Source organism: Silene latifolia, chromosome 6 (assembly GCF_048544455.1).
Source record: "Silene latifolia isolate original U9 population chromosome 6, ASM4854445v1, whole genome shotgun sequence".
NCBI lineage: Eukaryota > Viridiplantae > Streptophyta > Magnoliopsida > Caryophyllales > Caryophyllaceae > Silene > Silene latifolia.
The window spans coordinates 128,768,048-128,780,449 of record NC_133531.1 but is presented as its reverse complement, the minus strand read 5'-3'; the positions used below and the strand labels follow the sequence as shown (position 1 = coordinate 128,780,449).

At 36.6% G+C, this 12,402-nt stretch overlaps 2 protein-coding genes across 2 annotated transcripts; both read right to left on the bottom strand.

Annotated features, from left to right (window-relative positions):
* Positions 1–3,697: 3,697 nt before the first annotated feature.
* LOC141658993 (protein neprosin-like) lies at positions 3,698–8,753 on the bottom strand. The gene is made up of 8 exons (XM_074465697.1): positions 8,624–8,753; positions 6,895–7,022; positions 6,713–6,805; positions 5,704–5,934; positions 5,371–5,526; positions 5,213–5,266; positions 4,218–4,352; positions 3,698–4,095 (listed from the first exon to the last, which is right to left on the bottom strand). The coding sequence occupies exons 2-8, from the start codon at positions 7,012–7,014 to the stop codon at positions 3,724–3,726; spliced, it is 1,161 nt and encodes a 386-aa protein (XP_074321798.1). The 5' UTR covers positions 7,015–7,022; positions 8,624–8,753; the 3' UTR covers positions 3,698–3,723.
* A 1,067-nt stretch (positions 8,754–9,820) lies between these two features.
* LOC141587272 (uncharacterized) lies at positions 9,821–10,983 on the bottom strand. Its single transcript, XM_074408723.1, has 2 exons — positions 10,861–10,983; positions 9,821–10,603 (listed from the first exon to the last, which is right to left on the bottom strand). The coding sequence occupies exon 2, from the start codon at positions 10,581–10,583 to the stop codon at positions 10,167–10,169; it is 417 nt and encodes a 138-aa protein (XP_074264824.1). The 5' UTR covers positions 10,584–10,603; positions 10,861–10,983; the 3' UTR covers positions 9,821–10,166.
* Between the last annotated feature and the right edge of the window lie 1,419 nt (positions 10,984–12,402).

Sequence of the window (12,402 nt, the reverse complement as noted above, 5' to 3'; positions counted from 1 at the left end):
AAATTCGACGGAAAGATTTTGCTTTTCGAAAATGCAAATAATCGATTATTTGTATTCGAAGAATATGCATCTTCCATTGGAAGGCTCTAAGCCGGATTCCATGGAGAAGGCCGAGTGGGAAAAATTGGATAGGCGGGCGCTAGGTGTGGTCCGGTTGACGCCGGCGAAAACGTTGCATTTAATGTGATGAATGCGACGACGACGGTTGACCCGATGAATGCCCTGGAGAACATGTATGAGAAACCATCTGCTACAAATAAGGTATTCCTTATCGTGAGACTTGTTTGGTTTACTGAGATGCATGAAGGAACCACAATGGCTGATCATATTAATGATTATAATGTGATCACGAGGCAACTTAGTTCGGTAAAAATAGATTTTGATGACGAGATAAAAGCCTTAATTTTGTTATCCTCGTTACCTAGTAGTTGGGATACTCATCACTTGCAATTAGTAGTTCGCAAGGACAAGAGAAGCTCAAGTTTGACGAGTACGAGATCTAATTACGAGCGAAAGTATTCGCAAGAAGGAATTAGGTGAGACCTCACAGTCAATGATGGGAGTGGTTTAGTTGCAGAGGGTAGAGGGAGGAAAAATTATAGAGGTGGTCATCATGGGAGATCTAAGTCACGAGTGAAAGGTGGCCCGACTTGTTGGAATTGTGGGGAGAGTGGACATGTCGGGAGGGATTGTGTGAATCCTAGGAAAACCGAGAGGAAGCGAGCGTAATTATGAGGATGGTAGTACGGCGATAGGCTGTTGAGAGTGAGGGTGATCTTTTGGTACCGTGAGTGTCGAAGATCCGATGGAGTCTTGGGTGTTAACTACGGTGTGTCATTTCACGCTACCCCATGTAAAAATTCCTTTCATAAATTTATTGGTGGAAGGTGTGGTACCGCTTACCTGGCAAATGGTAAGGCTATGCCAATTATGGGAAGAGGTGATGTAAAAATCCTGACCCCGACTGGGAGTAGGTGGGAGCTTACAGATGTCATGTTCATCCCGAACTTGAAAAAGAAATTGATATCTGTTGGAAAGCTCGATAAAGCAGGCTATAAGGTTGTCTTTGAGGGGAGTTCCTGGAAAATAGTCAAGGAAGCTATGGTATTAGCTCGTGGGACTAAGAGTGGAACTTTGTACACCACTGCAGGTGTTTGTGACATGAGTAGAGTAGGCTGTTGGAGGGATGAAGTCTGAAATTGTTTCACGAGACTTGTCGCGGGATCCGAAAACTATGCATAGTGGGCCTTACACTAAGCACCGTGTGAGTAAAGGCGGTGGCTTGAAGGCAGAAGGTGGTCCGAGAACGCACAAGGTGAGACTGGCACGCTGGAATGTGTGCGGAAATTCAAGGAGTTCCATGGAGGCACGAAATGGTGTTTCGTTCAGGTGGGAGTGCACGCCCCGAGGAGCGATGGGTGAAACCCGACATGTATGGTTGCCGTTGGGAACAGACTTGGATGATATTGGGTCGAGGTTGGACTGTACCTCGATTGGGCTCTTGCAGTCGGCATGAGCGAAGACGCGGTTGTATTAGGTGGATCAGGTAGATGAGGTGTGTTTTTCATGGTACCTCCAAAAAGCGTTGGGAGGTGGGAGATTTGTTGACATGATAGTGGGTTGTTGACATGATAGTGGGTCCCTCCATTTTTGGAGTGAAGTAAGTTTGTCAATAAAGTTTGCACTAACTTACGGAAAGCAATATGAAATGAAGAAATGTATGTGTGTATGCATTGGTTGTTGTGAGCAAAGTAAAATATGGTGGCTCACGTATGAGGTTCATTTGCCTATAAAAGGAGATGGACAAAGCTCATAATATGCATCCCTCAAATCCTCATTGTGAGTTATAAGTGTAATAATAAGAGTAGTCTTTAAGTCTCTTGTGTATATTACTCTTATTGTAATCTCTGAGTGTGATCAATAAAATCCTAGTGCAACCGCAGTGAGGACGTAGCCAATTTGGTGAACCTCGTTATATTTGTGTCCCTTTTATTCTTGTCTTTATTATTGTGTGTGTGGTCAAATATATATTGCTAAGTAAAAAAAATCTTTACCTAATTTTTTCTAACGTGTATCCTAAGGGCACACATTAATAAACTAAATATGAAAAGATTCATACTATATTCTCACTAATTATGGTAAACTAAGTTTATATTTGCATTTATGATGAGAATATCCTATTGAATTTTTCCATATTTGGTTTATTAATATGGCACACGTTAGAAAAACCCTTATTAATAAATTAATTAATAATATATATCATATAATATAATCACGTTGGATATCTAAAGCTTTGGAAACAAGAAACTCTATCTTTAAAGGAGATTTGATAACCAAAAAAATCTAAACTCAACACGATTGACCTGTTTTCAAGTCCAATATAAAGTAGACCATAATAATAACTTACCCTAAAACTGTAACAAAAGAAAAAAAAAAAAAAAAAACCCTAGAAACAGTTTTCATCATCAACATGTACAAATCATCATTGCCAATATTATCAACACCATGGCTAATGCTTCTCCCTGACGTTAAAGACGGTCCGAATGGTCCAACTGATAACTACTTGAATATAATCAACAAAACAATTATCAAGATCGACCGTCCGACAGCACATGGGAGCGTTCCATTCAACACAATTTGTGTGGGGTCGGCCAAAGGGTGGGTTGCATTCGAAACTGATTCGGATGGTAGTCTATTCCTGGCTAACCCTTACGCTACTGAACCGAGTTGTCGCAAGTTACCCGCAACTTCCACTATGTATAGAGAAGGGTTGCATTTTACTCTGGCTGGTGATCCAATGTCAAACAACTTTGCACTTATAAACGAAGATAGGCAAATTGGTTACGCCAATGGATGGTTTAAACAATTAGGCCCAGTTAATTCGATATCTCAAGTGGCGTATAACAGGAAATCAAACACTTTGTACGAATTACACTTGGAGAACTCTGGGAATCTCCAAATTAAGTTATGGTATCCTTTAGAGGATGATAAAAACGTGAAGAATCGCCGTGAGTTGTCTTTGTTTATGGATCCGAAAGTTATCACAAAATATGATGAATTATTTGAGGATTCATGGAACCATAATGTCGAGAAATTCCTGGTGGTAACGGAAGAAAATAATCCAAGTCTGTTCTTCGTCATTAGACATTTAGCTAAAGATGATGGGGTTCAATGTGAGACTAAAGATATCGAATTGTATAAGATTGAATTAGAGGGCGATGGGGAGTTGAAACGTGTAGAATCCATAGGTGATCGGGCGCTCTTCTTAGGAAGAAATAGCGAGCCGTTTTTCATCTCAACTCGTGAATGTTCAGGGCTCAAGTCGAATTGTGTTTATATTGCTGATGATTTCGGTTTCTATGACTTGGAAACAAAATGTTTAACACCATTTCTTTCTCTTGGGGATCTTGCCAACATTCGTCCTCAAGCTTACTGGATTGCTCCTCCCTCTTTTGCTTGATGTTTTCGACCTTCCAATTCAGCTAGTCGTTTACGTTTGATTAAAGTACCCCTCATAAGAAAATAAACGTTTAGTAATGCCTTTAAATTTTATTTATCGTTATTTCTAGCAAGTTATTGCATCAATGTGTTTCTATGGCTTTTTTGTTCCTTGATTGTACCGTAAATTTCAAAGTTGCATGATGTTAAATATTCAGTTGGGTCAAAAGTAAAGGTAAACAAATAATGGGACTATAAACTTTTTACAATAAATGGATAAGAGATTTATGAAACATCGTCAGCATGAGCTGGCCCCCCAAAAATGACGTAATGACCAGGTCTATTATATTGATCAATAGCACCATAGAAATTACTATTTTCATAAGGCTCAGTGTCTTTAACAGTTACAATGGTGTTCTTATCATTCACCACAACATAGTCTCTGCAAAACGCCGCATCATCCCTCTCATAATTCGGCAAATAACCTGTCCCCATTTCCGGAGCCTGTAATCCTGCCGGAGTATACACCTCTCCTCCACACGCTGCATAAGTTGCAGACTGTTGTAAACCCTTAAAGATCTTCTGTGGCCAAAACCCGAGCGTTATTGGTGGATTTTTCATTCCAAATTGGAGCCACCATGCTCCCCATGTCGGATCCTAATTTATCAACATTTTTTTCTATCAGACACAGAGTACTTCCCAATGAAAAAAAAAGACTAGGGCTTTAAAAGGATTTGAAAAACATGGGGTATTAAATCTTGGTTTTAGACTGTATATACCCGATAGATAAAGAACTTGTTTACGAAGACTTTGCCGTCTCTTACTGATACTGGTTTCAGTACAAAGTTGAGGGGGTAGTCTGATCTGACTAAAACAAATCCGCATTCAGAATCGAAACAGTGCATGTCTCCTGCCTGTAAAAACGAAACAAATATGGGTATCAATTAGACCAAGAATCCCACCACTTCAATATCATAAATTCATAACAATGCAACAACATTTCAAGAAGAAATATGAATGAGGCATGGGGGAGGCGCCTTCAACCAGAAGAACATAACAGTAGTCGTAAAATGTCCCAGGTGGTTAACATGAATCATCTTTCGAAACCAGTTAACACGAATTGGCAAAAAGGTTTGTAAAACTAAGAAACAAGGAGTAATACAAGTTGAAAAATAATGGTTTCTTTAAAATAAAAGGAAAAGTAGAGCAAAAATCAAACTACATCTTTCTGAGGGATTCTTTCTTTCCATAATACCTTCTCCAACGCCATATTTGTCTAATCCCCGGGAAATTTATGTCGTTTACAAACACCCTACTCCGTGTTTGTTTGGGTCTTTCTCTTCCCGTGACAGTCATATCATCTCCCTCTTTTTCAACCCTCCTAACGGGGCCTCATGTGGTCCCGTCTCACATGGCCAACCCACCTTAAGCGATTTTCCCTCATCTTATCTTCAATTGACACAACTCCTATCTTCTCTTGAACCACCTCATTAATCAATCAATCTTTCCTTGTATGGCCACACATCTAGCAGAGCATACACATTTTTGTGGCTATCCACTTAAACCAAAGAGGAGCATTAAGTTTCCTCTCTTATTTCTTTTTGCACAGAGCATAGCTTGTTTAAATATTTTTCAAAACATGTTCACGTCTAATCATTGGTCAAGATACTACACTCGATTGACTGTATCTATGTGTACAAGGTATCAAACACTCGACACTGTGTTGCACCTGATACTGCGTCGGTGTGTGGGAGTAACATAGGAAGAGACTTACAACTGTAGAAATGAAGAATCTTGTCTTAGAATCCTTGTACTTGATAGGGTTCACCTGGAAAATGAACACAGCAAACAAATCAAATGGTAGTTACTGGATAATAAATAAATAAAAACATGGTTAATACGAGTACTAAAAGTTGAGTTCAGGTCACTAACTGTCCATCCTGCAGTAATAAAATCTGTACCACCCTTAAGCATAATTTCTGCTGAACTGTACTGGGATGGCAAAACTCGTGGGTTGTAAACGCTTATAGTTGCACCAACACCGTTGTAAACCTTCCCGATATTACCTTTCGTTTGAACGACCGCTAACTACATGACAAACAATTTAAGCAAACCATTTGTTATCAAGAATTAACTTTGTTCAAGAAACAAGTCTAGATAAGATCATTGAGTGCTCATTCCCGTGATATCTGCTCGGGATATGCACAAGGAATAGAAACTAGAAAGCCATTGAAAACTTCTTAATTCCGAAGAGGAAAAACTTACAATTGTTCCAGAGACGTTTACGTTTGCCTTATTCGAAATCTTAGCTTTAGAATATCGTTGTAGATGTACATTGGTTCCAGAAATGCCACTGCTCTTGTTCATCTTTCTAATAGGGACTGTCCCTTGCGGACAGCCTCCATCCTTTAATAGAGGTATATCAGTTTCGGTAGCATTCATCTCCCAAGAGACATCGTTGTTTCTAATCATTTGAGGCTGAAATGTAGGCCTCATCTGCACAAAGAGCACCAAATTATATATACATCAAGTCGGCAAGTATTGAATAACATGACATGAACTCAGGGCGCTGTCACCCATTTAAGTTTCTAGGTCGGCCTGTATGGTCGTACCCAACACTAGAGTTATTCGGGTCTTGTTGCGGACCTGCGGTGACGTTTATCAACACGAGCATGTCACATGTAATCCATTTGTATAAATGGGTTACGTTCCTTGTGATCCGCATTGGGTTAACCCCCAAACTCTACATAACCCAAATACAAATAGCACATATAATCTACAATTTAGGTCTAGGATTTCGATGAACTATATGGTATGAATTCCAAATTAAAATTAAAGGGGTTCATAAACACAGGTTCAGTAGATGAAAAACTGACTGGCTTATTCATAACATGTTAGACAAGTTAAGGTTGAGTCGTGTTCATGTCACACCCTGTTTATATAATCGAGTCGTGTTCTAGTGTGAGTGACTGATGACTTGATTATAGGTGACATAAACATGAACACGATAGGACTTGTTGTGTTTGTGAGGTTATATACTTATAATTACCTATGGGGAACAAATATATGAAAAGGTACAGTAACCTACAGAATGAGAACAAATGATAATTCTATGATTTTGGCATGAAATAAACTCCTAGATGTGTAGTTTTGTCGAGAACAGATGTCATTTCTATGCTAAAACGTATATCCACAACGATCTTCTAAAGCTACTGTTTTGTGGTCAGATGGGAGTTGCGAAAGTCTGATACAGCAAGTTGAAAGAGAGAAATACCTGAGGATGGAAAGAGTGATTTTTCAAGAGAGGATGATCAAATGCAGGTTGCTTGTAGAAATCTACACAATCGTATATATCTCCATCCTCACTCTGTGGATCATTCAGATTAATGTTGGGTCATTAAAATGAGTAATGAACGACTCCATTGTTTCCTATGGAATTCACTCAAAATCGTTTACCTCAACAGTTTTGCCAACATATTCTGATCCGTCCGTTCTAGAAAGTCCCGTAGCAACATTGCCAAAAATTGAGAGAAGGAAACATATCAAGAGAGCATGCCTTATAGTTTGTAATACCATTTCCTGAACTGCATGAAATAAATTACGGGAGTTTAGTATAAGAAACTGGTACCAGAGGACGGCTCATTGGTACGACAACAAGCAAACACATTTTTTTTTCTTTTGCCAGGTAAAATCTAATTACAGTTGGTCAGAACAAGGGAAAAAAAAAACATTTCGTCTAAAAGAACAAAACCAACAGACCAAACATCCTGTCTGAAGACTGAAGCGAACAAGCTAACAACATTACTACCATTAAGTTATTAACATAAGCCTGCTATATAGCCAAGGATCTGGAAATTACCACTAAAAGGTCGACAAAACCTGCAGATATGATCGATAGTTTAAATTGATACACTCAGAAATTGGTAAAGATACCATTTTTATATCCCAGGGCTATAAAAGAAAGGGGGATGGGGTTTCAGTATATTCGATGGCATAAACAGAAGATCCCTATGTTTGACAATAAATTCAAGTATTCAACAATTGTAGTTTGATTTATTTCCTTATTATCATATGACAGATTGCAGATAGAAGCCTAAATAGGTAAAAGATCTGGTAGGATAAGAGAGTGTCTTAACTGCAGGTAGACTTACTTTAATGCCTCAACATTTCATAACAATCAAAAATCTACCCAAAAACTGAAAAACGACTCATTCACTTCTCTAGTCAATTTCCGCAATATTTTCCACCGTGCAGATGGCATAGCTAAGATAAAAATTGAAAACTGTGCTCAGAAGGTGAAAACATATGTGCTGAGTATAGGTAAAAAAATCATTGATTGACCTCAGCTAAGCGTTTTGGTTGAGATGGTTCTTTCTAGCCTCAATGAACTCGAGCTCTGAAGTTCAAATCATGGGAGTCTCTTATTCTCACAAATTGTTTTTTAATACAAGTTATGACTGATCCAATACGTTATCCTCTCTTTAAGCACAGAGAATATACGAGCATTTGGTTGAGATAATTCTTTCTAAACATAAAGACAGTAGCTCCAATACTGTAATGATTTTCTTTTTATCGACTAGTTCTTCCATTTCCATTGGCCTCATATGAAGATACAAGCTTTATGAATTTCCTATTACCATATCATGTTCATTTTAATGCATTGCAAACAAGATTTACGACCTAATTGGCTATGAACCTAGAAAAAGAGGGTCGTTCGGGTTATTGACAGGTCTAGCTACATATAACTGAAATCTTAAATACGAATCCAAAGATCAGTGTAAGTTTTATTGAATCGATCAAATCTTAATCAATATATAATCTATGTTAGATTGGCTTTTCACTTATTATGGGGCCGCACACATGTCCAAAATGACACTCAGCCATACAGGTACGAAATCCGTATGCAACTCTTACTAATCCAACACAACTAATTCAACAATTCTCCTAGAAGAGCGAAAAAGGGAGGTCCGCACAATTACAGCAATCATAAGTTGCATCTGTATTCTGTACCACAAACCCTTGAGAGCTGCAATTAATCAACTCCGCATCCACTCTATTTCAGTATAAACAGTAGCTCGACTTGTGTCCAGTGAATCTCTTAAGATTCGTAATATACAAAGGATTTGAAATATGCCACGATTAATAAGGATAAAAATCAATCAACAGATAACAAAAGATGTTCTACCTCAAGCACCTGTAACAAAGGCAGCTTATCCAGTCCATCTTCACCATTAAAGCTTTCAGTACCTGCATAAACTCTTCCCTTTCTCGGTGGATATGACGTCAATTTCTTAGGTTGATCTAGTATACCATACAGACATTCTATTAGCATTGTACCAAAAAAAAAGAAAAAAAACAGACATCCTATTAGCATCAAAATTAAATCAAATAAATGATACAGTGCAACTGATGCAAATAACAGAATCTTATATTCTTATATCTTTTTCTGTCTTCGTAAGAAGACAAGATCTTACAATGAACGGATTAATCGTCTCAGGTACTTGCTCCGAATACCTGCAAAAGACACTATTCCATAGATACACACAATCAGTGGCTGTCTGTATGGTAGACTCCATTGAATTATTCACTCTGAATACACACAATCAGTCGCTAGGTATTTGATTTCAAAGAAAAAATGGCTAGGACTAGGACGAGATTCGCAGACACTTGAGATAAATGAAAATTCTCTTACTGTCCGTGAATCCCATCCTAGTCGTCTTTGCATTGAAATCAAATCTCTTAGATTCCAAAAATGCTTCAACATGATCCTCAACAGCGCTAGAAACCATTAAATTACTCTCTTTTTCAGACCAGGCTTCTCTTCCATCAAATTGTGGGAGTCTTCTTCAACAATGTCATTCAGATAAACTTTTCAGTCATTGGTTCAGTCCCGATACACAGTGACAAATTAATCCGTTAATTTGTCATCTTTAAGAAACTATTCATCTCCTCGTCTTTAAGAAATTATTCATCTCCTTTGTTACATCTCCTCGTCATTCTCAATATGCAATAAACACACTCAGTGTTCTCGAAATAAATTTGGAAACACTAAACTTATGACCAAAACTCTTAAATTTTTAAATAAAGCCACACTTTCTCGTTATATTCGGCTGTGGGGACTGGGGAAGGGGAACTATTCCCGCCATATTCAACTTAAATCCACCTTTTCGGCAGAGTTTTTTAAGTTGTGAAGAAGACATCAAGCCAACATAAAAATCACATGGGAGTCTCCCAAATTGAAGAAAGGGGAGAGAGTTTATCGCTTTATAAACGAAGAACTTACATGCTGATCTTTGTTTGCACAAGACTGAGCTATATATCATACATAAGCTAAACCATCATCACATAAATAGCCATGTATATAAGCAAGTTACCAACAAGATAACCAAATCCAACATTTCTTATTCAAGCCATTTTCAAATGTTTGACTAAATAAACCTCATATATATTGAACCAAGCTCCTCAATACGAAACTCCTAGAGAAACAACTGATCGTTCCGATACAACTGATACAAGACTGATAAAACTCGTACAGAAACAACCACACTAAACCTCGTCAGCGTACATGCCGCCCATAATGTCATACTACAGTTCTACAATTCGCAAAATGATATAAGACCCATACAATTCAGATGAACCTCGTCAGGGTACATGCCACAATGCGACACTACAGTTCTACAATTTGCAGGATAATGCACCCTACAGGCAGGCTACAGCTACAGCTGTAACTAATCATCACCATAAGCTCTGAAGCGATAGCGTTCTTGGTAATATCCATTAAACCAAAGGTCAGCCTCAAACCACTTAGGATAGCGAACGAGATCCCCAGCCTTAAAGCTCATGTACCCTTTACTCCCTTCAGGGACTACCCTAACTTCGCCTTCCTCGATATAAACCAATTGATCAACATGCCAATCCCAAGGCAATTTACACTTGCCAGTCTTCCACATTGACCACCTTGAAACCCCTAATTCTGTTAACCTTTCAGGAGTTACTTTCCTTTCTACCCTCACATTATAAAGTTCTTCTAGCGATTTTTCGATCCTCATCGCTTTTACCCGAAAACTCGGGTTAGATAATTTGTTGTTGCTAGTTCTGGTAATTGAACAGGAGGGTATTGGAGACATTATTGTATTTGCCATCATTGCTTATCGGATAAATTTACCTGCATAGGAATATCAAGATTGCCCAAATTCATTTTTTTGAAAAGATACTTCATTTGTCTCATTCATTTGTTTACGTTTGATTAAAATACCGATACAAAAAAAAAAAAAAAAAAAAGAATCAATGTGGTTGATATACAGTAAGCATATATGCCTTATACGGCAAAGTGGGACACGACTCCTGATAACAAGGATGGAGAATGGAGAATATAAGAAGAAAATTAAGATTAAAGTGATTAATTAAAGTAGAAAAACTTACAGAAGAATGGAGGGCAGCAGTAGGTCGAAGCTCAGGGGAACGGCTTTCAAATTCAAAAGTGATAAGGCTTTTAAGTTCTGATAAGGCTTTCAAGAGGTGGGATGGGGAGTGTTCAAAGTAAACTGCTCGCTTAACTTTCAAGAGGCAAAACATCTCCTTTTATTGGGAGCCTATTTTACACTTTTAAAAGAAAAAAATGATACTCCATCTATTATTTTATATATGTTATTCTCACATTTTGAGTCACTCACTTCTCTTTTCAATATCTCTCAAAATATATAAGTTAATAATATAAAATGTATACTCTTTTGAAAGCAAACTACTTTTTTTATCTCTAGGAAAATTAAAAATTTAGATAGTTGATTTTTTTTTTGTAAGTATCAAAAGAAATCGGAATTTATTTCATCATTGATACATATTCCTATTTATTAATTTTTATCATTATCTAATAAAAATTCATAAATTTTAGAATTTGATTATGTACGAATTAGAAAACTTTAAAATCAAAATGAAATATTGAAGTTGTTAGTTGTATAAAAAGTGAATTTACCTGTGCAGTGTGCATGACATCAAGAGTTAGCCGCTAACCATACAATTTCACCACAAGGTCTTCCTTCCGTACCGCCTACAAACAAAAGTACAACAAAAAACAATACACAAATTAGTAATTCGCCATTCCAAATTCAAGTTAAATAAAATAATGCAAATTTTTTACCACCCCAAATGATTGTTTGGAGAAAAACAAATGAGACGATCTTGAATAGGAGAGGCTAAATAATGTTAATTTGGAAGTTAAATGATGTACACTAAAATTAATGTTCACAAACTTTAAATGACATACATATTAATTAGAAAAAAAAAACATTCAAAGGGTTGTATATAATGGGTTGCTTTATATAATCTTTATGGTGGTAAGAATTATTGCAAAATTAGTATGGAATATAGTTTGTAATTTGGAACTTCATAACGATTGATTCACATCTTTTAATTTGCCTTTTCATTTATTTTTCAGTTATGAGTATTATTAAATAAGATAATTCATTAGTGAGGAGCTCAAGAGGTAAAACAAATACGAAAAATATGTTAATGAAAATTACTATTATTATTATTGATCTTAAATAGTGGTTTAAATCAAATGTCATACCTTTACTTTTAAGAATACTAGGTAGTATTCCGCGCTTCGCGCAACCTGTTTTAATATTTTATGATTATAATTGAAAAAAAAATTATATAATTCATATAACCTTCGATATTTTCTCTTATAAATAATTTTTCCTCAAAATTTAATATTTTTAAGTTTAACTTCAATGTTTTAAAATAAAATACATAAGAGTTTTAATTAAAACTAATAAGTGATAATTAATTATGCATGATCAACGTTTTATAAATAAATTTGTGACTGGTGAAATATCATATTAATCAAAATAAAATTTATTCGAATAATACAACAACCAACAATAAGTTCTCAAATAATATCATTTCACGATACTTTATGTCTCAAATCAATTAATATTTATTCACAATGATGTGAACATAATTTTA